At 43.1% G+C, this 25,334-nt stretch overlaps 1 protein-coding gene across 6 annotated transcripts in view; it reads left to right on the top strand.

The window, feature by feature from the left end:
• ift80 (intraflagellar transport 80 homolog (Chlamydomonas)) overlaps nucleotides 1-25,334 on the top strand; it is a 51,899-nt gene that overhangs the window by 1,494 nt on the left and 25,071 nt on the right. For 5 of the 6 annotated variants that reach the window (XM_081723021.1, XM_081723023.1, XM_081723020.1 and 2 more), the window contains 5 exons: nucleotides 2,926-3,036; nucleotides 3,903-3,971; nucleotides 10,083-10,192; nucleotides 13,466-13,555; nucleotides 14,045-14,182. In XM_081723021.1, the coding sequence (XP_081579147.1) occupies nucleotides 2,926-3,036; nucleotides 3,903-3,971; nucleotides 10,083-10,192; nucleotides 13,466-13,555; nucleotides 14,045-14,182 (518 nt within the window). The remainder of the gene's footprint in view (nucleotides 1-2,925; nucleotides 3,037-3,902; nucleotides 3,972-10,082; nucleotides 10,193-13,465; nucleotides 13,556-14,044; nucleotides 14,183-25,334) is intronic. The other variant, XM_081723024.1, reaches the window with a different exon arrangement.

Raw genomic sequence — 25,334 nt, 5'->3', positions numbered from 1 at the left:
CCAATCAGGGCTGTTTGTCACAGTCAGTTGTCTTATTAACAATAGCATTGGTTCCAACCATGAACTATGCAAGAACATGTTTATGCATTGTATCCCTTACTTCCACTTTGGAACTGAGCAATGTATGGTCAGTAGTATTCACCATAAACATTGTAAATTTGTGTCTAGGACATAACCCTACTTGTACAACAATATTATGTCAAATGCCAGTATTTTGCAAAAAAGAAGAAAAAAAGCAGTGACAAGTCTCTTTAGTTATTTTAGATTACTTCAACAGACAATGCACAAAGGTATTCATAAACTGCTGTGAAATACTGTAAATAGATAACCTATAGGCAGCAGAACTTAAGCATGCCTGCTGATTTAGTCCCTGTGATTTTCTTAAGTGAAATTTGTCAACATCTGTCCTAGTGACCCATTGTGCTGCACATCTTAAAAATGAGTTTAAAAAGGAACTTGAATCTGAAACTGCAGGACAGTGTGGTTCCCAGCACTGGAGCTGAGTGTTCATGGCCTTGGCAATATTAGCTAGACTGAAACAGAACTGAAACAGCATCTAAGCAGGTGAAATGTGAACAGTATGAACCCTAATGTTATCACCTGTAGATGACATTCAGCGGGATGAGGAACTCAGTCTGCTGACCACCCTTATGCATCAATTAGTGTTTTCCTGCTCTTCCTACACTTTGATCCAACTTGATAATTAACTGGCTAGTGATGATGTATCTTTCCATGTCCATGTTTTGCCAAGCTTTTATTTGTACATAGAAATTGGTGGACTAAGTTGTTGACTTGTGCTGTAATGTTGTATGTATGTATGTAAACGTGTACACACACATGTATGGTTTTGAGATTTTTACTTTGTGCTATGTGCATCTAACTCCTTTTGACCTCTTCATCTCATGCACTTATCACATGAAGACATGGAGCAGAGACGCATGGCCATGGCGAGCTACGTGTGCTCACCACACTAATGGCAGTGTAGAGTTGCATAAACACACCCACAGACTGAGGCAGTAATTTAGTCTGGCAGTCCCCTGTTGCGATGAAAACCCTATTCAGTCTGTGGACTTGCTCTCACCCCTCTGCACGGAGGCTCCTGTGCTGACTGTCTACTGGACGCTTCTGTGTTTTTACTCAGTGGCTCTGTCATTCCATTGCGAGATGCCTTCAATTTACTCAAGGCTCTTAAAGTTGAGGAAGGATTATTCATACATTTGTTCCTGCTTGTTTACCTCTAGCCACCGGCAGCCTGACTTTGTGGCTATATTGAAGTCAGACACCTCGGTACCGTTTGCTGCACACGTGATTTGCGATATTGAGAGTTTTGACCCACTCTTTGTTTTTGATATCGAGCCATTTTATCGCAGTACATGCCTCTCGTGTGATGGAAAGTTGCACACCTACCTTAGTTCTCAAATGTCACATCTCCTGGCTTCTGCATTCTCAAATGGTTAAAAGAAACCACAGATGTTTAACTTTTTTGGTGGGTGGGGGGAAAAAACACACAGTAACTTTAGTGGTTCACTCTTGCCCCAGTCTGTGTGGGCCTCTGTGCAGATACATGTCTAACCTGGGCATGGCGCTCTCTGTTGATAGACTGTGCTTACCACTGAATATGACCCAGATATGGGGCCTCCCCAAAGTAATTGTTAAAAAATTGACCCCTCCTTTTATTTCTGTTTATTTATTTATTTATTTATTTTATTGTGTGTGAGTGTGATTGTTTTTAACATAGCTTTCATGTTTGTTCACTCACTACCTGCTTTTCTGGGTTGGCGACATTCATATTGTTTGGCGATCCAAATACAGCATTGGGAGAGAGCAGCAGCTTGCTGATTTGCAGTTTTAGGCAACCAGAAATTACATAGAACATTCAGAATTTTTTAATATGAATCGCCACAAAGTATATGGTTGGCTAGTGTCTTTGATAACTGTCTCCATGTCTGATTGGCCTCTGTCTCCAGCATGAGGAAGGCTGGTCTAATCTGAGCAGCAGACATCCTGGTTTTGCTCTTCTATTTTGTGTTAAACATTTTACTAAAGGTACCGATGTCGGTGCATTTTTTAGACTGAAAGTCAAGTCTACCCACTGTCTATCTATTCAGGCAGATAATAACATTGCAGCACCTTATACAGTAGACCTTACAAGAAAAAGTCAAACTAGTTTGTGGGAATTTGCTTCTTCTCATTGAGCAACATTACTACTCAAAATCTGAGTGGATGCACTAATGTCTTGTACTTAAATGGTGGTAATATGTGTGAGTGGTTTGATTTCAATACGTTACTCCATGTTGCATTTATCAGGATCTACACGCAAGGAAGACCCTGCTTATCTGGTTCTGTAACATTGTATACTTCAGCTAAAAATGAGCCGAGCTATAAAAATGATAACTTTCCCTTCTTACCTATGCTGTTCATCTGCTGTAAGAGGAGCCTCTATAGAACTTGTACTGAATCTCATTAATTAATATGAAGTTACTATATTTGCTACTAGATACAAGCCTACAGATTATAAGTGATATTGATGTCCTGTGATGCAGTCCTTAAACTAGATATGCATGACAGTTAGCATCTGTTTCCAGATATGTGCCAAATGTAGCTTGCAGTACTGTGACTTAGTTGCTTTTATGTATACCACATAAAATTACACACTTTGTAAATGTTTAGCATGTATTGTGTATTATAGTTTGCCATTTAAAACATTATTTTCTGTTTAAATTTAGCCAACATGTGTATTGTCCTATCATAGAATTTATAATATTAGAGTGATTTTTGCAGTTTGGAAATGTTCTATCTTACACAGTTTGTCATGTTGTGGATTAAGATGGAATTGTCTTTAAATAACAAAGAAAACAAAAATTAAACAATAATTGTGGTTGTGACATTATTTAAATGCTTCATCAGTTTAATTTAATTCTTTAGGTAAATTCCATTTTATCTCTAAGACGGGGCGCATTGAAAAGAGTTTAGAGGCTCACCGTGGAGCTGTGCTAGCTGGCCGCTGGAACTACGATGGAACTGCTCTCATCACAGGTCAGCCTTGGTGACACCTGTTCAGCCAGTACTATTGCAATGTATGGAATTCTTTTAGTATAATGATAGATATTTGTCTGTTTTTTATGTATGTAAGAGACAGGAAAGTCTCTAGGAGATCTCAGGTAAACTTATTAATTTTTGTGTAGTCTTTGGTTTGAGTTTATGTGACTTATGTGTTTGGATGAGAATAAGTGTCCAAATATCAAAACCTGTTGAATACTTAAATACTTTTTTTTTTTTTTATATATATGTACCGCCATAAATTCAATAATGCATATACTTGGCATCTGTGCCCTTGACATGTCTTGTTGACTTGAATCTCTGTCCATTTAAAACAAAATTATTCATAGATCTTAAAACAGCACAGTTCTTTCACTATTGTGTATAGTATGTAAAACAACTCATTTTTAAACCTAAGTGGATATTTACAACTGGGTACTGCATAAATAATTGTTGAGGGATGAGAGAGTGTGAAATGTATTTTCAGTAAGTCCCTTCAGTTTTCATAATCGAACTACTTTGGACCTTAAGTATACATGACCGTGCTGATGACTATGAGGTTCATTTTGAGAACATTTTCTTGGTCTTTGCACCATGTTCAAACAAAAACTTGAAACCACAGACAGTGTAGGTGTTGAGTATGTCAAGTTGCTTTTTGCTTTTTCTTTCATCTTTTCTCTGTCCTTTTTAAACTCCTGAACATGTGTGCATATGACTTATGATGGATGTCCATAAGTACATAACAAATCTGAAACAATATACAAGTCACTGTAACAACTGCAAATTTTCATGTGAATGTTTAAACTAATGTTCATTGTTCTGTATATCCATTAATTATTTGGTTTCACTTGGACTTTCTTTAGCTGGGGAGGATGGTCAAATCAAGATCTGGTCTAAAAGTGGGATGCTGAGGTCCACTTTGGCCCAACAAGGTATGAACTAAACAATACAAATTTTTATCATTGTCATTTATTGTTCAGCATCTGCATATATTGTCATTGTGTTTGAACTCCAAGACTAGTCAGACAAGCAACAAAAGTAGCTTGTCATTTCGTAGCCTTCCCATTTTCAAAGTGTGTTGATGTTGTACACTCTAATGGACATTAAGTCTTTGTGATACTCATGTTGTAATACACCAGCTGTAAATCATTACTGATGACTATGCTGTCAATTACTGCTGAATTAGAACTGCAATAGATCTGTACTTTGAGTCCATCTATATAAATAAATAATATATAGATAAAATGATGATATTCTGGAGACGTGAAAGCAACGTGCAGTGTTGGGTTTCAGGATCACCCCAATATCAGCATACATCATGTCACCAGAGAAGGAAGAATGGGCTGAGATTTCTGACTCAAGTAACATGTGTTAATACAGGTCCTATGCTCCTAGCTCGGTTCCGTTGGTCTGGACCGAAGCACAAAATGATGCATTGTTGCTTTTTAGTAATAGTTCGCTTAGTGTTCACATGATGCCATCAAACCAAAACTTGTAAAACAAAACTCCTAGATGTGTCACATCCTGATTGAACAGCTTTTATGACACGTTTTGCAACAATAGCTATGATAATGCCAAGCAAACTGCAACAATGCTCTACATTTATGGAAGCCGTTTTAAAATGTAACAATCATTTTAACCAGTCGGATTTAGGAAAATCAGGGTTGCCAGATTACTTCAATGATTTCCAGCCAAGGTAATGTTCAGAACAAAAGTATCTGATGTCTTGCCTTTACAGATGAGTAAATTATAAAAAAGTTAAGGTGTTTGATCATTGTTCTATGTGTATGTTATTTCTGTTATTTACAGATTCTTTTTTCAAAGTATTTTATCTATTTTTATGACATGTATTACGTTGTGTATATTATGTATATTCCATAATCTATAAATGTGTATTATATATGGTTTACCTTTGCAGGCTACGCATGATGGCAAGAGTGAGTAGGTGTTCATGGCTTTAGGTTAGGCTCACCTTTCCATTCATGAGCAGTATGTAGTAAAATCAAGTAGTTTTACTGGCTACTTGTACTGGTCCGGAAAAAAGATTTCTATAAAACCGTTAACTTGTTAATCATTATACATCGTACAAATTGAGGTTTCTTTGTTGTAGTTGCAGGAAGTCCTACGAGCAATGCATTATAGTAGTTGTTGAGGAAAAAGAAACCCAAAACAAAAACATAGATCTATTTCTTAGCATCTTACAGATGGAGAAAGGGTCTCCTTAAAGCATTTTCCCATACTACACTGGGCTAAATGTGCTTGTGGGGTTTGTGTGTGTGGGGTGGTATATTTATCAGTTCAAAACTGAGGAAGTGCTAGCAAAATGTATAACGGAGGCAAAACATCGCGAGAAATTCCTCTGCTGCAGGAAGTTCATACTGAGTACTTTTTGCCTTTTTTCTGTATAGATATGCTCGTTAGTGTCGTTAGACTAAACGTTAAGGAGCTGTTTTACATCCTCATTGTTCCATGGTTGCCTTCTGCTCATGTTCTCAGGCCTCCATCCTTTTAACATGCCATCTCCACCTTCCACTGACAACTCGGAAGGGCGTAGCACCTACGTCACACAAGTGGCTACTTCCAGTATGAGGGGAGGACGAGGAGTGGGTTTTTCAATCAGAATGCATTTGCCTTTGGCAGTAAACACAAACGTGTTTCATCAAGTTTATTTCTTTGGTTAGATAAATATTTAAAAATTAAATCTGCAGCCAGATTATAAGATAGCCAGATGGAGTAGGTTTCTACAGAAAGTGCTATTTGTACACACACACACACACACACACACACACACACACACACATATAAAATGTATGTGTCTAGTATATTTTTTAATTTTAAAGCATTGTGGAGATTTTTTTTCAATTTGGCTTACACTTATAAATGGCTTTGTTTGTCAACGTCGTAGCAATGTTTTCTGGGCAATCACTTCATTTCAGTTATTACATAGTAGTAATCTCTGCCCCACATGCTGTGCCCACACATAGATGGATAGTTTGAGATGTATAGTGCACTAACCTGGCCACACCATCAGGATTCTGCCAGATGCATTCTAATTGGCTCTCTGCACTTCAGTGTATATGCTTTTCCATGCATTATTTGTACTAGTATGACATAAATTAAAGGTTTTGTTGTTCAAGCCAAATTTAGCCTTGGTGAACAGTTGCATATAGTGAGGTAAAAAGATGCTTTTGGACCAATATATATGTTGTGGACTGAAAAAGGTATAATATCATTAAAAGTGATTCAAGAGTTTTGCTTAAAGCATTTAGTAATAAGGCAGACAGACAATATTGCTTATTTGCTGACAGAAAAACACATGCATCACTCACAAAAAACATACATAACTCACGTAATGAAAGTTACTCAAACTACCATTAACAGGGTATCATCTGCAATATTTTATATAGTAAGTAGCTGTTTATTATTAAGTATAACTGTATAGGGCCAACTCCAGCTCAAACAGCTGTTTTGCTTATATTGAGCTGACCACTGAAGGGTTGTTAATGGAGTGGATTTATGGGAGAATAGCTGTCTTATAAAATTATTATTATTACATTTGCTGTTTATAATATCAGCCCAATTAAGAGAGATTACATGGTTCTTTAAAGAATAAGAAAAAACTCTTTTGTAACTTTGTGATTACCTTTAAGCAAAGAGAGAAGACTATCAGGGCTAGTCAAATATTTTCTTAGTCAGTATTTCAGTGGATGATACCAAATTTGTTGCAAAAGTAAGAGTGTGTAATAAGAGGAATCCTCATCCAGTAGCTGGTGAATCAACAAAATGTTATTAAACCACAAATGTGAGAATAGTCATCTTCCCTTATAGGTGATGTGCTAATTGTTCCAAAGTAGGACTGAAGGAATGAAAAATTGTTTGTAAATTATTAACCAATTTCACAAAGCTTGGCTGTGACAAGCTGGTGGTTTTATGTTAGTTTATTAATATTGTAAGGGCATATAAGCAAAAATTTCAGTCCACCAACAAGAGAAAATCCTGTTTAAGATTCCATATACCAGCAGGATTTTAGAAGAGTCTTCTAATCAAGCTAATTTTAATAGTTTGACTGAGGGTGGTAAAGTCCACAACATTCAGTCCACCATCTGCGATTCTATTTTTAACACGTCATTCCTTATTTTGTGAGATTTGTTTCTCCAAATTAAATGTAACTTAATTTTGTCTAATTGTACAATAACTTGTATATGTGCTTCTGGAGAGTGCCATTGCTTTGCTCAATAGGACACAACCTTAGCTGGTCAAATATCTGCTCAACCAAATGATATTAAATCTTTTCTGTTTATTGTTAAGAATGGGAATATCATTTAAATTGGTCATGCTTCAACATCTTTAATAATTTTGATACCAAGGTAAGAGACTGGAATGTTACATTTGACTGGAATGTTATGTTTGGAGTTCTGTTAACACACAAACTATATGATGTCCCGTGTGCTGTTTATACCATTGTAGAAAGATGCAAGACTAATTAATCCAGTAATGAAATGTCCATAAAATGGTGTCGGGGATTCCTACAAGGGGAGTGGAAGAGGGCATGTGAAATGCTGGTGCTGAAATGGGGCCTTGGTGTTTAGGTGTAGCATCTTATGATGTACTGTGTTTGGTGCGTTTGCTCTGTTTGGTCCATGATGTGTTCATATGAACCGCACCAGAGTTCGTTTTGAAGCGGACTGAAACCAACCTGCTCAAGGGGTTGCGGTCCACTTATTTGATCTGCACCAAAGTTCAAAAGGCAGCATTCAAATGAACCGTATAAACAGCAATTACACCAGGGATCATTTTAATTTAACCAAAGCTATCACGTCTGAATGCACCCATAGTTACTGAGCCCTAGAGGGCCCGTGGATAAAGCTAAAAATTATTTTGAGGGAACAGTTTACAATTCATGTGGACCTATGCCTTTGTTCTTGGCCATGTTTACTTACTTTGTTCCAACAACATACTAAGTCGTTTTCTCACTTTCTTCAAACCACATGCATGTTTTATTGTAATTGTGCAGACTGTAAAAAAAAATGTGAGCACTAGGTTAGTAGATATAAACAGTTTTATTTGTGCTGTGCTTAAGTAGACAAACAGTTCTCCCAAACAGTCTGGTGTTTTTTGGTGTGCTTAACTTTAAGGGGTAATGGACAGAGATAACCTGTTCTCAGGTTTTATTTTTATTTGGGTTTGCATTATGAAGACATTGTAGCTACTCATCATGATTTCTCTTTCAGCAGCATCTCAGTTCTCATGTATGCCACGTGATTCTTTGTGTTGTTTTTTTTTAGTTCGGTTTCCAAGGCAACACCTTTCTCACTTCTCCCCAATTTCCTTGGTTGTCTTTGTTTTTGTAAAGGTATGTCTCCTGTGCATGTTTAGGGTTTTAACTCCTGTGCACCACAGTTGTAGTGGTTTGTTTTTGTTTTTTGTTTTCTACTTTTTAATAAATTGTGTTTGCTATGTCCTTATTTGAGATCGGTTCTTCGGTCGCGTGAGATGCAAGTGCACATTCAGTTTGTTGGCGGATCAGTTCTGATCAGCTTTGAAAGCTCGTTACTGGATAATGTGATGTATAGTAATATTATGTATATTTTTTTCTGTCCTGTCACATTTACAGTATAAATGCATTTTAACTAACATTAAAGGTAAAAGATCTGTTTTGTTTGTTTTTTTGTTTTGTTTTTTCTGAATTGTACCTGAGTATGAGTAAAGCCTACCTCACTCCAGCTGCATGATTTAAGATGACGGTCATCTCCAACATTACGCATTAGCTCTGAACTAGTGCTAGACTGTTAGGGTATCATGTTGGGTCCTGTCAGAAAGTGCATAAACGTGCCAGTTCCATTTTATTAAAAGCGCCATAAAGTTTCAAAGGTTTTTTGGAGAGGATTTTTATAAAATGGCATAAAATGATGTTTAATTATATAGTCCTCAGCCCAGTTAACATGTACATATGTTTCACTTACCAATTGTTTCATTGTGGCACTGAAATCTTAAATACACTTAATCTAATTCATTACAAGTTTCTGGAAATTTCCTTTACTGCCATTTGAAGTTGCATTTTTCAGAAAGACCTATGATACACACAGAGGCCAGACGAGGATGCTGTTGAATTTGTCCTCCTGCCAGGGGACAGTAACCTTTTGTCTCACAAGGGTCTTTTTGGAGAGAACTATTTTTAATCGCCCAGATTGGCCTTTTAATGAGAAATTTATGCATATGAACATAAAATCCTGTTCAGTGCCCAACATATAATAGGTTTTCATTTACTCAATGCACTAATCAGTTTCTCAGATTTTCTCAGTTTCCAAGTTTCTCCCTCTTATTCTTTTTTGCTCTCACACTTTATTTCTTATTCCATCTGTTTTTCTCTTCTCAACTCTGACTCTGTCTTTCCTTTTCTCTTGTTGCGGGAGGAGTCTCAGGTACGGCCCGGGGGCCGTCGGTGGGCTTGAAGAGTGGTGCTGTAAGCATGACCCATTTGGGGGTGGGGGGTTGGAGAGAGAACTCATCACAGCCCACCTCCAGTGCCTTCTGGCAGCCCAACACCATGTGACCTCTTGGCATTTGTGAGAAACCACAAGCACCTGGAGCAGGGTTAAATGTCAGTCTGTCTCTCTCACACACACACACACACACACACACACACACACACACGTGTGCACATATCTTTGCTCCAGCCAGGTTTCTCTTGCTCAGTTGCCTTTCTTCGTGTGGCGTGCTCTGATGTGTGCAGGGTTTTGCTCTGCTCTTTGCAATCCTCCGGGCTACGCAAGCTGTGAAGTTTGGGCTGCATGAGAGAAGTGCTCCGTCTATAACTCCTGTCATGCTGACACCTTTTCTGTCTTTGTAAAATAAAATGGAACGTTACAAACGACAGCTCACACCAAGTGCTCTGCCCCTTCTTTGTCATATAGTCCATGTTCTGTTGGTTATAAACTGTCAGTGTTCATGTTGATTACCTGTGATGATGTGTTTTATAACATCCAAAGTGATGAATCACTGCATCATGCTCCTTCTCTCCCTCCCCCTCTCTCTCTCTGCAGCTTCTCCTGTGTACTCTGTGGCTTGGGGCCCAGACTCGGACAGGGTTCTCTACACACTTGGCCGGCAGCTTGTCATCAAGCCGTTGCAGCCCGGCTCTAAAGTGTTGCAGGTAAGACGCCAAAGCACATGCTGAAGCTGCGGCCTCCTCTTCGTAGAAGACACTGTCTCACGAGCTCGTCTCTGCAGAAGACACTCTCAGTCTCATGAGCTCTTCTCTGCAGAAGACACTCTCAGTCTCATGAGCTCTTCTCACAAAACACTCTCAGTCTTGCGAGCTCAAGTACATCACCGCAGCAGGCGCTCTCGATCTCATGAGTTCATCTCTGCAAAACACGCTTTCAGTCTCGATTCTCTCTGAAGAGCAAGTGTTTGGGCGTATAGCTATCATCTTGTAAGCACATTGGTAAATTAAACACTTACGAAACCAAGTGAGGAGATCAGGAAGAAAAAAAAATTGTCAGCCAAGAAAAGGTCTTGGGATAGTGGAGTGCTTATGTAGCCAGTATGATTTAAATCGTTAAGATGATGTAATTAGAATCCTGGATTAAAACAGTCTGTGTTGTTGGAGAATGGTGTGTTGCAGGTAGTGTGGCATAGCGACCCTTTGTTGTCCAGTAACTGCTAAGGACCAAATTCAGTTCACTGCATGTTTTTCACCTGATCCCCATCTTAATTAGCCTACACGACAGATGCTGGATTTGCTAGTATAATAACATAATTGCTCTTATACCCATAGTATGTTGTACTGGCAGGCTCAATTTGATTATATGAATAGCTGTCCTGGGTAGACCTTAACGTTCCCCTTAAAAAGGTTGACTCGACTGTATGTGTGTGTGTGTGTGAGAGTGTGTGTGTGTGTGTGTGTGTGTGTGTGTGTGTGTGTTTATTGTTGTACTGGGCGCTGAACTGCTGCAGGGACCTTGTGTAAACAGGCCTGGGTTTATCGAGAGCTCCCCTAGCCCAGCCCACCCTGAGCAACAGCTGTGAGTGTGTAGCCCCTGCTCCCCCTGTGTGACCCCATGACCCTGCGCTCCCTGGCTCACCTCAGCCCGGGGGAAGCCCAGCGCCAGGCAGCCCACGGGGCGCCAGGGGCACCCAGCACTAACACACCAGCTCCCAGTCCCAAGAGCCATGCTTTAGAAAGTATCATTAGGATAATTCACAGCACTCAAGGGCACTGTGGATGGTCATGTTTGATATGTTAAAGGTCTGTGTTTCTGCGGGGGTGTGTGAAAGAGACAGCGAGAGAGATTGAGATTGTGTGGATGGGGGTGTATGATTGTGATTTAGTGTTGGGGTGTGCGCGTTCATGGGTGCATGCACACTGCATTATGCTGTTGTGCATGTGACAGGAGAGCCCAGCATGAGTTTCCCTGTCTCGTCCTGCTTGTGACTACATTCTGCGCTCATCCAGTAAGCACAATAATATGAACTGAGCAATTTTACTGAGTATTATTGAAGACCTGTCTCCAATATGACACCAAGCAGGAGGGGCTGGAAGTGGCCTCCGAGCCACTAAAGTGGGGAGCAACCTTCCTTGCCGTGGCCAGCGAACACATTGCCCTGTTTTCAGTTACTACAAGTCGCAACAATGACCATAAGAGAACAGGCTGGCAGGTCTGTCAGCTGTCCAGCACATGTCCTGCCAAGCCCTGCCTCTCCCTGTTCTTATTGTACCGCTGCCCTTCAGCTCTCCTTACTCATGTCTCTCGCCATCACTCACTCTACTCAAACTATGTTGTATCGTTAGGATATCAGCGGAAGAACATTTTTAAGGAAGTCGATCCGATATCGTCAAAAATCCATCCTGAAAATTGTACAGCGGTGCACTGCAGGTCACGTGATTACAGCCAGGTTAGTTTGAACTGGTCACGTGATTGAACCAATTAAAACTATATGTATATACAGGCTATTGGGGGGACAGGTTATCTACCTTCTAGGTAGAACATTAACTGAGACAGTATAGCATGACCTGGCACTGTTCACTGTCAACTATCCATGACTAACTATGATTTATTTATGAATCCATTTAAAAAACAAACAATGTTTCCAGTTTGGCCATGAAGTAAGGAAAATTCAAGGTCTGGGAAAAGGAGGAAAGAACAACAGAAACAACAGAGAGGAGAAACAGTGTGACCCAATGAAGCGCTCTCCTCTAAACGTATGAAGTTAATTACTTTATGGCTTTAGTACACTCAAACCGCATGAAAACGCAGAAGAGATGCTGACTGAGTTTTAAATAAGACGGAGTTAACTTCAACTAACTGTCCATGTTTTTTGGGTTTTTTTTGGCAAGAAAGAATAGGAATCTTGTAATCATTATCAGATTAAGTTTTCTATTGGTTTTATACAGAGGCTGAAGAGAAGAGGAACTTGTAGTATAGGTAGACCCTCTCTGTCTGCTCACTTGGTGCCTTGTGAGTGTGTGTGTGTGGGGGGGTGTAGCAGGTAAAAAAGCAATTTACCACTGACATTCACACGAAGAAGAATTACAGGGTCAATATTAAGTTGATGTGCAATTACAGGAGTCAATGAATGAGGCGTACATACTGAGCAGAGTGAGCTGAGAACCAAGCAGGTGAAGACCAAGGCAATAAATATCATCTTACTAAGAGAGACACTGCATGGTGTTGAAAAGAAAAAAAGTAAATGCTTTAGTGTTTTTATAACTTTTTTATTATATTAAGTTTTACCCAAAAACAAATGAACTACAGCTCCACATTTCTTTTCAATGAACAAATATTGTATCGATTTTGGGCAATATTCAGTTGCAAGATTATGGTATCGGACCGGTACAGAGAAGTTGGTATTGAGACATCTCTACCTGACAGACCTAACAGCACTAGAGTGCGTATGGTCCGAGGTGTGGATTATTTCCCCCCTACTGCAGTATGTGCTCTTTTCCCAGTTAGTTCAGTGCTGAAATGTTTGATTTTTATTTGTACAAGGAAAACCCTTCATTCGTCTTTCCATGCAGACGATAGAAACCTGCTGACACAAAGAGAAAAAGCAGTTCGGTAGCAAAGGACGATTCAGCAGTAGTGTACTTCAGCCACACAGAGTTGAAGCTTCGTTGTTTACACCATGCCAGTTCCCAGCCCTGCTTGTCTGGCATGTGCCTGTTCGGACCATGCCGCTTGCCATAACGCTAAACTGTATACGTCATATTGGCCAGGCTGAAGCCACTCCTCCCATAAAGAGGTTATTCCACCATTCTTAGTGTTTGCAGTATTGTGGTGAGCTCCTTCAAGCCCTTGGACGTGTGGCTTTGTCCCGATCCCACGGGCGACTGCTGCTGCTTTGAGACAGTGTGAGCTATGCTTGTCACTGATGTGAGCAGTAAAGAGCACCTTTTCTCCTTAAAACACCCCCCCCGCTGCAGTGGAAAGCTCATGATGGCATTATTCTGAAGGTGGACTGGAACTCGGTCAACGATTTGATTTTGTCTGGAGGTGAAGACTGCAAATACAAGGTAGGCGACTCACATGAACCCTCACATGCGCTGCACACCACACAGCTAGTGGCATGTGAACATTCATTTACATTTGCATTTATGGCATTTGGGCATGTAAGTAGCTTTATATTCATGTGTCAGCAAAAATGTCAGAGCTGAACCTATGGTTCAGGTCAGACTGCAGGTTTGTTTGTTTGTTTGTGTGTCATCATGCCCCATGCCCCTTGGTCACATGTCTGTCATCACATGATCATAGCATCTTTGCTTGTGTTCCTTAAGTTAGCGCATGCACTCCTGTATTAGTTTATAAAGAGAGCATAGTGATATGGATCAGTTTGTGCCTCATTAGACAGGTAGAACCTAGCTTGACCTCCCGATTATGCCATTAAACATGGAATTGTATTAGTCTGTCTCTCTCTCTCTCTCCCCCTCTCTCTCCCTCTCCCTCTCTCTCTCTCTCTCTCTCTCTCTCTCTCTCTCTCTCTCTCCCCCTCTCTCTCCCTGCAGGTGTGGGACAGTTATGGGCGACTGCTTTACACCTCCTCCCCCAACGACTATCCTGTCACCTCGGTGGCCTGGTCACCTGATGGGGAGGTGTTTGCCATAGGATCCTTCAACACCCTCCGACTGTGTGACAAGACTGGGGTAAGAAAATCTACAGGCACATACTAGCACATTTATAGTCAGGTAGGTTTATCCTAATATACTAATCCCCATATCCTAATCAACTTTTTAAAATCATCTGTTGCAGTGTTTGACGGGGGGCCCTTGTTTTTTATGAGAAAAAAATATCTTAAATTAGTAGTAGTAGTAATCATAATAATAGAATGATGTTTGATATGGAGTTAAGGTCTGTTCCTCAGCACCTTGACTCACTCTGCCAGTGTGCTCTGTTCCTCAGCACCTTGACTCACCCTGCCAGTGTGCTCTGTTCCTCAGCGCCCTCACTCACTCTGCCAGTGTGCTCTGTTCCTTAGCGCCCTCACTCACTCTGCCAGTGTGCTCTGTTCCTCAGCGCCCTCACTCACTCTGCCAGTGTGCTCTGTTCCTCAGCGCCCTCACTCACTCTGCCAGTGTGCTCTGTTCCTCAGCGCCCTCACTCACTCTGCCAGTGTGCTCTGTTCCTCAGCACCTTGACTCACCCTGCCAGTGTGCTCTGTTCCTCAGCGCCCTCACTCACTCTGCCAGTGTGCTCTGTTCCTTAGCGCCCTCACTCACTCTGCCAGTGTGCTCTGTTCCTCAGCGCCCTCACTCACTCTGCCAGTGTGCTCTGTTCCTCAGCGCCCTCACTCACTCTGCCAGTGTGCTCTGTTCCTCAGCGCCCTCACTCACTCTGCCAGTGTGCTCTGTTCCTCAGCGCCCTCACTCACTCTGCCAGTGTGCTCTGTTCCTCAGCGCCCTCACTCACTCTGCCAGTGTGCTCTGTTCCTCAGCGCCCTCACTCACTCTGCCAGTGTGCTCTGTTCCTCAGCGCCCTCACTCACTCTGCCAGTGTGCTCTGTTCCTCAGCGCCCTCACTCACTCTGCCAGTGTGCTCTGTTCCTCAGCGCCCTCACTCACTCTGCCAGTGTGCTCTGTTCCTCAGCGCCCTCACTCACTCTGCCAGTGTGCTCTGTTCCTCAGCGCCCTCACTCACTCTGCCAGTGTGCTCTGTTCCTCAGCGCCCTCACTCACTCTGCCAGTGTGCTCTGTTCCTCAGCGCCCTCACTCACTCTGCCAGTGTGCTCTGTTCCTCAGCGCCATGACTCACTCTGCCAGTGTGCTCTGTTCCTCAGCGCTCTGACTCACCCTGCTTTGCTTCATCCTGGGCCACATGGTTTTCAGTGTTTCAATCAATATTGGCAATTTAACCTTTCTAGATGCGAAATTGTATTTTAACATAGTAATTGTTGTTTTATCTAAATCATTAATTTATGTAAATCATCCCAGTTTGATTGGACCAGACTAAATATGCCCCTTACAGTTCCGCCTATAATAGCCATGCTTTTTGAATGACACAAAAGGGCGATCTCCTTGGATAGTCAACAGTGAGCCTTCCTGCTTTGTTTGTCAGTGTTGATAAGGTCATTGGTTAATCCCCATCAGACAGTGCATTCACACTAAATAGGCAGCCCTATTGTTGACTGGCATTCTGGAAGAGCTCTGGTCCCAGTGCGCCAGGTTCACTGGAGACTGATGAGGCACTTTGACACTGGGAGGTGTAACTCTGGCGTCAACTCCCAGCGTTGTCCGGCCTCCTGAGACTGTTGTGTTTTGGTCTGCCTCCTCAAATTCTCAGCAGCGCGAGAGTATCGCGGTGTCGAGTGGGCGGGCTTTGAAGTGGAGAGAAACGCAGAAGAGGAGGAGGAGCACAAAAAACCACGGTGTCGGAGAAATAACAGAAATAAAAGAAGTTCAGAGAAAAGTGCACCCAAAGAGCTTCCAGCCCCCCACTACTGTTCTTTTCTTCACCTCCCACCTCCCTCATATGCTTATCACTATATCACTAGACACACGTGGGCATGCTCATCTGAGCAGGACCAAACCTGAGAACCACTGTTCACAGAGCAGCCCTTACTTACGGCACCTACTGGAAAGCAATACCTGATGGTGCAGAGTTACAGGCTATGGACGTGGCCGTTTTCTTGGCACTGCATGCACGGATGTGAGACGAGTGTTTCGCGTAAATGGCTCTAAGCGCATGTTTTCTTTGTGGACAGTCACTGAGCAAGCGGTTTCCAGTTTGTGTGTTTGGGTGCAGAGTTTAGAGCTTGTGTGTGTGTGTGTGTGTGTGTGTGTGTGTGTGTGTGTGTGTTTCACGAGTGCAGTGGTGAAAGGGTTAAGGATCCTGCGCAGAGTCTGGACGATACTAGTGTGACTAATGTACAGGCGTGTCATTCTGTATGTGCAGGGGTGGAACCTCACACTCCAGCGGGTGAGCCACAACAGAACGCCTGCCACATTTAACCCCTCACCTTCAGCGGGACTCCACTTAGCTGCCTGGGGCAGATACAGCATGTTCTCTCTCTCTCTCTCTCTCTCTCTCTCTCTCTCTCTCTCTCTCTCTCTCCTCTCTCCTCTCTCTCTCCTCTCTCTCTCTCTCTCTCTCACAGGCACACACACGCACACCCCCAACAACCAACCAGACATCAGACCAGTGCTGAGGCCCCTTTCTCCCTTGCTGGCATCTGCAATCATATGGATTTCCATAAATACATTTAGGAGTACACATACACTTTCTCACGAGCTACATAGGGAGCCTCCACAGTATGAGGCTTGATAGTGTGTGTGTGTGTGCGTGCGCGCGCGTGCACCTATATGTCTGTACAGTTGCTTTGACACTGCTGATCCTAACGTCAGTGGCATACTGTGGTAGAACTGGCAAAAAAACAAGCAGTGCCTCAGGTCTGGGGTCCTGAAATCAAGTTCAAGTGTTAAATTAACTTGGAGAATTAAATTTACTCCTGCAGACTTGAATTTGATAGGCTTAAGTGCTTCCTAATGGTGCCCCAAAGGGCGTATGTGTAAATGGCTGAGTGAAGGCGAGACTGTGTTGCGGGGTAAGGTCCCACAGAACAGCTCTGACCTGGTGACCCATCATTCCACCCCTTCACTCTCTGTCTTTCTGCTGTCAGTGTCAAAGATCCTGAACAGTAGAATGGCATGAACATGCTCACTGCTCTGGATGGCAAGCATTTGAGCACTGTGTGTGTGTGTGTGTGTGTGTGTGTGTGTGTGTGTGTGTGTGTGTGTGTGTGCATGTTTGAAAGAGTGCGAGTCCGCACACAGGCACTTGTGCCCACTAGACAACAGTCTATTTACGAGTGTCTGCAGCTGGCGTCTCGTGTCTGGGCTCTTTCACGATCCCTGACACCGTGTCACCCCTACTAACAAGTGTGACTCATTCTCCATGCTCTTCTGCCTTTCTCTCTCTCTCTCTCTCTCTCTCTCTCTCTCTCTCTCTCACGCACACGCACGCTTTGCACACAAGGGCGTGAGTGTGTCTCCTCCCATTGCAGCGTTAAGCTGCGTGCTGTCAGAGCTGGGAACTGGTGCAGGGATTGACCCGCAGGACTCGCTCCCCAGCGACTGTGGTAGTACCCAGGACTCAGCTGTCCCTGAGGCTGGGACTAATCTAGTGCTTGACGTGTCACTAATGCTTCCATACTGACGGATGGTGTCCTTAATGAGTTTGGCCAGACCTGTTTTCTGTTACTCTGCAGTTTGTTGTCAGAGAAGTGAAACTTTGTGTCTTATTTCAGGGACATTGATTTGGGACGTGGTTGTGTGTGTGCGCGTGCGTGCATGCGTGTGTGTATGTGTATGTGTACTTGTGTATGTCTCTATGCGCGTGTGTGCTCGCGTGTGTGTGGTAGTTAATTCCCCTGGGACCTCTGTAGCAGGGAGTGAAACTGTTCCGTATGTTAGCATCTAGCCAACGGCGTGTTGGCACAGTGCGGTTTGCTTTCGAACCGTCCAGCCACACTGGTCTGTGTGAAGTGGAGCTCAGGCAGAGGGCCCGGGAGCACAGCACGGCCCTCAGGGGTCTCATGGGGCCTCCTCGACCCTGGCCCACCACCTCGGCTGTGTCCTGCCATGCTGAATCGCAGCAGTGTGACGTAGCGTTTGTGTAAAAGCTCCACCATCCACTGGGCAGATACGCTTAGACGTTTATAGAGAAGGCCTGTTCATTTCCAGTTTGCTCATTTATTTTACTTTGACTAAAAAGCAGTGTCAAATGTAATAAAAGTCTGTGCTAAATATATGCCCCACTCACACATGCTCATACACTATTACAGAACTGGAAAATCTGTTTCTTTCTCTTCACATACTCACCTCTTTCTGTCTGTCGTCCCCTCCGTCACTCTGTCCTTCACTCTCTCTATCTCTTCTTCCTTGTGTGTGCTCGTTCTCAGAACATCTGCCTCACTCTACATTCTAGATAAGATGTCATAAAATGTCTGTCAAATTTATAGTGCGTGATCGCAGCACATTTCTACAGGAATTAGAGAACCGTTAGCCGACCTGTGGTATCCGTCCTAATTTAGACGTTACTGGGTCCCGCAAATGAGTGAGCCCAGCTGTGATTTACAGCCCCACGCTGGGCTCTTGGCGCTAGCCACCCGGGCTGCCCTCTTCTCTGTACGGCTGCGATTTTTTTCAGTTACAGATAGCCGCCTGTAGCTTTGCTGTAGCCCATAGAGAGCCAACCACTGTGGGGTGGTTGGCTCTCGGTTATCTGGGACTCATCGCCATACGTGTCAGCTGGTGCAGTGGGGGCCACAACGGAGAAAAATCTGTTCTCCAGCCAGATGTTGTGCTCGGGTCCTTCACACTGCCAGTAAGAAAACTGGTCCCAGATCTGTTGTTTGGCCCTGACTTTGGAGTCATTAGTTTGACTAATGTCTACGTCTGCACTTTTTTTCCCCCCAGGTTTTGTTTTTGGCCACTGGTGATTGTCAGAATCTCAGAAGCTCCAGCACTGATCAGGGTGGCGTCTTAAAATAGGGTCCAGCCGGCCCGTCTGTGGCCAAGGACACGCCAGCGGACGCGAGGCGTCTGGGAAGCAGGAGAGCAGTGTGCGCTGTTTGAACTGAGGTCGCTGTCACTGGAGCAAATGAGAGGGTGGGGGTGGGGTAAGGGTGCAAAAAGAGAGAGAGAGAGAGACAAAGATGCAGAGAGGGAGAGAGGGAGAGAGGAAAATCGCTAGTGTAGATTTACGAGTCTTTCTCTCTGGACCTTATCTGTTTTCATCACATGAGAGAGGTTGGCCCCAGCCACACAGATGGAGAAAGCGTCACTATTAAAACGAGGGATCAGCCTGTGGGAAGTGGGGTAGTGTGTGTGAGAATAAGAGAGCGGGAGAGGGCACGACTGTGTGGAAAAACAGCAGATGTGGAGGGGTTGGACAGCACAGAGAAGGAGGGAGAGGGAGGGAGGGAGGGGGGAGGGGGGAGAGTGGCGAAACAAAGAGAGTCCTGAGTCAGCAGCAGTTTTCTCCCCAGGCAACTGGGTTGGGTTCCTCCACTCTGTCTCTCCTCCTCTCCGAGTTAGACTCACATGCGCGCTCGCTCTCTCTCTCTCTCTCTCTCTCTCTCTCTCTCTGTCCCTCTCTCTCCCTCTCTCTCTCTGTCCCTCTCTCGCTCTCTTGCTCTCTCTGTCCCTCTCTCTCGCTCTCTCTGTCCCTCTCTCTCTCCCCCTCTCCCTGTCCCTCTCTCTCTCTCTCCCTCTCTCTCTCTCTCTCTCTCTCTCTCTCCCTCTCTCTCTCTCTCTCCCTCTCCCTCTCTCTCTCTGTCCCTGCTTCCAGCATTAGTCAGAGAGGGTGAGAGGCAGCCGTGAAAAGGCCGTCCTGGGTCTCTCCATGAAACTTAAGGAAAGTTTTTAATTTGACAGCCCCGGCGTTTGTCAGCCTACACTTTGCGTAAAGAGGCTTTTCTCAGCCAAATGTTTAGTTGTCAGGGATGGTTTTGCTGCACCCACCGCCCTTTTAGCCAAAAGTGCAAACGCTTCCAGCCGTGGACCCCAATGTATTTCTCTCCACAACACGGCTCTGTCCTCCTGAATGAGTTCACGTGGGCCGTTCCTCTTCGGTCAAGCCTGTACACCTATTTATTTTTATAAATCCCCCCCACTCCTCCTTTTAAACACGTCTGGGTGAGGCTACCTATGAAATGTTTTCGAACAAGTGGGCGCATTCTGGCTTTAACGATCGCTACTTCACAGCCAGTTAAAACAGCCAACACACACTTGGCCATAGAACGGCACACCGTGAATATACGAGCCCTCCTGGCACCTTTAAGAGGAGTAACACACACACGCGCGCGCGCACGCGCACACACACACACACACACACACACACACACACACACACACAGGCCAACCAGGTCACAAGAGTCCACATATAGTTTTTGTTTTCTCTCACTCGCCCTCGGCTGTGTGAAAGGCAAATATTAGGTGTTGAGTTACGGCAGTTGTGTCAGTTCACCAGGTGATGTGGCAAAGATGGTGGAAAAGACGAGGAGCAGAAGGCAGACGGTCCGTTTGTATGCTCAGGAACATCGACGGCACGCATGCAGGACCCCCTGGTTCATAGGAATAAACTGATGTAGTGTGTGTGTGTGTACACACTGTTAGGTGAAATATGAATGACTGTGTGGATTTAGAGCTCTTGCTGATGCAGTGGACTTTTACACATCTCTGGAGCATGAGTCTGGGGGTGGGGGGCTGGGCGGGTAGAGGCACACCAGACAGAATGAGCGGAGTGCAGAGCTGGAGCTGTCCACACTGCCCTGTCCCAGGAAAGAAAAAAACACTAGCAGGGCAACTTCTCAGGCTGCACTCTCCACTATAAAAAGTGAAAAAGTGGCATCTCTCATCCTCTCCTCTCCCTCATTCTTTCTTCACTCTCTCTCTCTCTCGCTTTTTCTCATCGTCTCCTCTCCCTCATTCTTTCTTCACTCTGTCTCCCGCTCTCTCTCTCTCTCATCCTCTCCTCTCCCTCATTCTTTCTTCACTCTGTCTCGCTCTCTCTCTCATCCTCTCCTCTCCCTCATTCTTTCTTCACTCTCTCTCTCTCTCGCTTTTTCTCATCGTCTCCTCTCCCTCATTCTTTCTTCACTCTGTCTCCCGCTCTCTCTCTCTCTCATCCTCTCCTCTCCCTCATTCTTTCTTCACTCTGTCTCGCTCTCTCTCTCATCCTCTCCTCTCCCTCATTCTTTCTTCACTCTGTCTCGCTCTCTCTTTCATCCTCTCCTCTCCCTCATTCTTTCTTCACTCTGTCTCGCTCTCTCTCTCTCATCCTCTCCTCTCCCTCATTCTTTCTTCACTCTGTCTCGCTCTCTCTCTCTCATCCTCTCCTCTCCCTCATTCTTTCTTCACTCTGTCTCGCTCTCTCTCTCTCATCCTCTCCTCTCACTCATTCTTTCTTCACTCTGTCTTGCTCTCTCTCTCAATCTCTCTCTCATCCTTTCCTTCTTTCTGTACTGAGAAGGGGGTAGGGCGAGAGGGAGATAAATGACAGCCTCACACACTGGTCTGCCTGGCAGTGTCATTACTCCATGGGCTGTTAAATCAGTACCTTCACAGGCAAGGCAAACATGTCAGAGAGAGAGAGAGGAGGGAGACCTTAAAGACAGAAGCGTTCTAGTGCCTGGGCTAGTGGGACATCGAGGGGTTAAGAGAGTAGGAGCTCAAAAAAAAAAGCCCACAGCAGGGCACTAGATAGTTGCATGGCCAAGTATTGATGCACCTATTCATCTGAGTAGACTCAAGACCCTGAGAATGGCCATAACATCATTATACAGTCTGTCTAGCTTGATTGCAAAACTGACTGTTTTGATTGTGTTGCTGGGTTTTATGGGTTTTAAACAGCAGCTAATGGAAGTCATGTAGTTTGACTTTTGGTGTATTCCAAAACACTTTGCCCAACTTAAAGGGGACCTATTATACTCATATTCAATGTTCAGAATTGTGTTTTGGGGGCCTACTAGAATACATTTATATGCTTCAAAATTTACAAAAACATTCTTTTTGTCATACTGTATACCTCTCTTCACTCTCTAAAATGCTGTTAAGTCCCTCCCCCTGTCCTGATACACCCAGTTTCCTCTGATTGGTTAGCTCGCCCACTCTGTCCTGTTTGGTCAACCGGCAGAGTCCCAACATGTTCCACCCCTGAGCTGTAAATACCGATGTGTTTGAAATATTAAATCATTAGTGTCCACTGGTTTTCAAGCTGTTAGCTGTCCCACGTATGAACATGGTGTTCTTTGCGGACAGGCAGAACTTGGCATTAAACATTTGTAAAGCATACATGGGGCATTACAAAGCTAAGTGCATTGCGACCATAACATTACAGCTTGTAATCATAAATCCACTGAACACTGTTTTACATACAGTGATTGGAAAAAAAAAATCATCATATTTCAAATAGCGCTGAAATGATTCCTCAAGAAACTCGAGTAACTCAAAATCTTGATTACTAAAAATAATTGATGCAAAGAATTTTAATCCATATATTTATATCCACGACATTCCTATATCCCCTCATGCCTTTTAAGCTATATAAATATTTCTATGCGCCATCGTACATCTATCTAGATAAATACTATGCACGCTAACAACAAAAATGTGTGAGCATACCAGAACAACATTAGTGCAGTGATATTGTATTACTTCTACCATAGAAGGGCTCTTTTAGCTAGCTATTTTACAAAAAGCTAGCTACGTGATATTAAATCACTTCCGTTACGTTTTCTTGTGTTTATTGTCACTCTTGGATCTATGCAGTAGGCATTATAGTAAAGGGACAGGAGTCAGTTGTGTTCCATACAGTTGAATGAATGAACAAATATGAGGAAGTAATAAACTGTACTGTATTGATAAAACTTTTCAAAAACTTTTTCTGCTTTTACACAAACAATGAGGCCCACTGAGTGCACTTTAAAAGTTAGGAAAAGTAGCAAATGGCAAATTACATTTACCTGGTTTATATTTCTAAATGGTTTAACCCAAATTGTTTTATGTTTACGATTCATATAACCAGTGTACCTAGTTAACATTTACTTAGCATTGCCACAGCAGCTTTGTCAAAATAATATTTAATGACTCTTCATTCACAAATGGATGTTCTGCACATATCTTAAAGAACTGACATCACTGACATCACAGATTTACTTTGCTTTTGTTTTTGCATTTCATTTGCATTTTTTATTATTAGTTGCATATATATAATATAGCACCTTTCTCAAACTCAAGTATGCGTTTACACTTTACATTTTAAAATCCAGTATGCAATATGGCAGTTAAATGCAATAAACTGGATTTATTTTTTGACAGATATTATTGCATGCAATTTAAGCAATGAAAATGTTGATGTTTCAATAACAACAAAAAAATAGTATTTTATTTGAAGAGATCTGTCTTACATTCTCATTTGTATATTCACAATTACTATTTATGGAGTAATCACTGCAGCACTCGATTACTAAAATAATCTATAGCTGCAGGTCTAATTTCCAAACAATTTTAAGTAAAAATGGATCTGCAGCTACTTTAAAAAAAAAACACTGCAACACAATAAGAATAGTTGACAAATTAACCTCATTAGCAGAGAAGCCTGCAGCTGACCACTGGGTCTATGGCGTAGCTACAGCCAACAGCTGCACATATGAACACGTATCGTAGCTACCCATCCTTCAGGAGTAAGAGATGCAAAAGTCCAGCATGCACATGCTTTTGAAGCAGGCCTCCCAATTTCAACCACTGTCTTTGTGGTTCTTCCTTTGGCAGAGCTTACAAAGGAAATTTCCCGTGCCTGTACACAGCGTCTTGTTGACATGGCTACAAAACTGAACAAACTCTTCCAGCCTCTAGTACTTGCAGCATGTTGTGTGAGGGCGTGCCAAGCTCGTCAGTAGGCAAGCCATATGGAAAGTGTTGCATCATCATGTAACAAAGAAAATGGCTGAAATTCCAACGAGGTGTTTCAAGCATCTGAGAAAAGTGTGGGGTTTTTTGGGAGAGAGTTAATCAAGCTTCCAGGTATGCTCAGCTTTATAATATGGTAGACCGTTTACATGCACAAAAAAAACTCAAGTGCTAAAACAAAAAAGAAATACTGGAAACGCATAATGGACCTCCTTTTAAAATGTATGTATGTATGTATGTATGTATGTGTATATATATATATATATATATATATATATATATATATATATATATATATATATATATATAGTGCTGCGGTTACACGATGCATGCCTTGATTAGGTTGCTATCTGACCACGCCTGACTTCTGCAAGATGGGACTTCAGTGCACTCACCTCCACTTCCGCAAGGATGCCTGCATGGTGTTGACTTTCTCAGCAGAATGCAGACGAATCTTATTCAGGTCATAGAAGGCACCCCTCTCCTCACCTTTAGTGGTGTAATGCTGAGCTGTGGTGTGCCTGCCAAATATCCACCCAGCAGCGCTAAAGTACGTTTCTTAAAGTGCAAATGTGTCTCCATTAAAATGACTTGGACTCCTTGTATGGATGTAATGGAAACCTTAAAAATTAATAACTTGGCAGTGACAGCTGAGTATTGTGTTCCTGATTTTTCAGCGAGACTAAGCGCAGCGTTCATGTGTCTTGCATCTCAGGTGCTGATCTGAGATATTTGTTTTGACTGCAGTGTAACACATGACAAATAGTCCGCTCAGTTATACCAGGCGCCTCTGCTATCACTGGCTTTTTTTTGTATTCATTACTCCTTTGATTCGACTTGACGCTCTTTGGCTTTCGAGCTGGCTCCAGTTTTTATGACTTCTACTTTTTTTTTCCCCCCTCCGTAAGGACTTCTGTAGGCCCCCTGCTAAAAGACAGGCCGGTTTAAAGTTCAGTACCGTGCCTCAACAAATAGAGGTAGCAGAAAGGCAAGGGCAGGGTCAGAGTGCGATGGAAATTCACTGGATATTCTCGCTCTCGGGTAACCTGTTTGACGCGAGGCTGTCTCCTTGAGTAGATGTGGCCAACTCTGTGAAGACGCCTGCGTTTAGTGGCAGGGCTTTCCTATTCTGTGACGGTTAATTACTTAAATATGTATATGAAATGCCCCAGTAATGGTCTGTGCTATTCTGCTTTATACCCTAGTACTGGATCTTAACCATATAAGTCACCAGTGTGCCATACTGTGTCCCTCAGCAGTATTTGACCCCCACAGTAATGGGGTAAGCTAGAGGTCCCACCAAATAAAGCAAATACAGCTCATTTCAGTTACACCCCACCCTCCATTGCCTGCCCTCCAAACTCCCAACACTGACCTGTGCTCTTTGACC

Source organism: Electrophorus electricus, chromosome 11, assembly GCF_041902795.1.
Source record: "Electrophorus electricus isolate QZ-2024a chromosome 11, ASM4190279v1, whole genome shotgun sequence".
NCBI classification, from domain to species: Eukaryota; Metazoa; Chordata; class Actinopteri; order Gymnotiformes; family Gymnotidae; genus Electrophorus; species Electrophorus electricus.
Note: the sequence above shows the minus strand (reverse complement) of the source record. Positions and strands in the feature narration are given on the sequence as shown.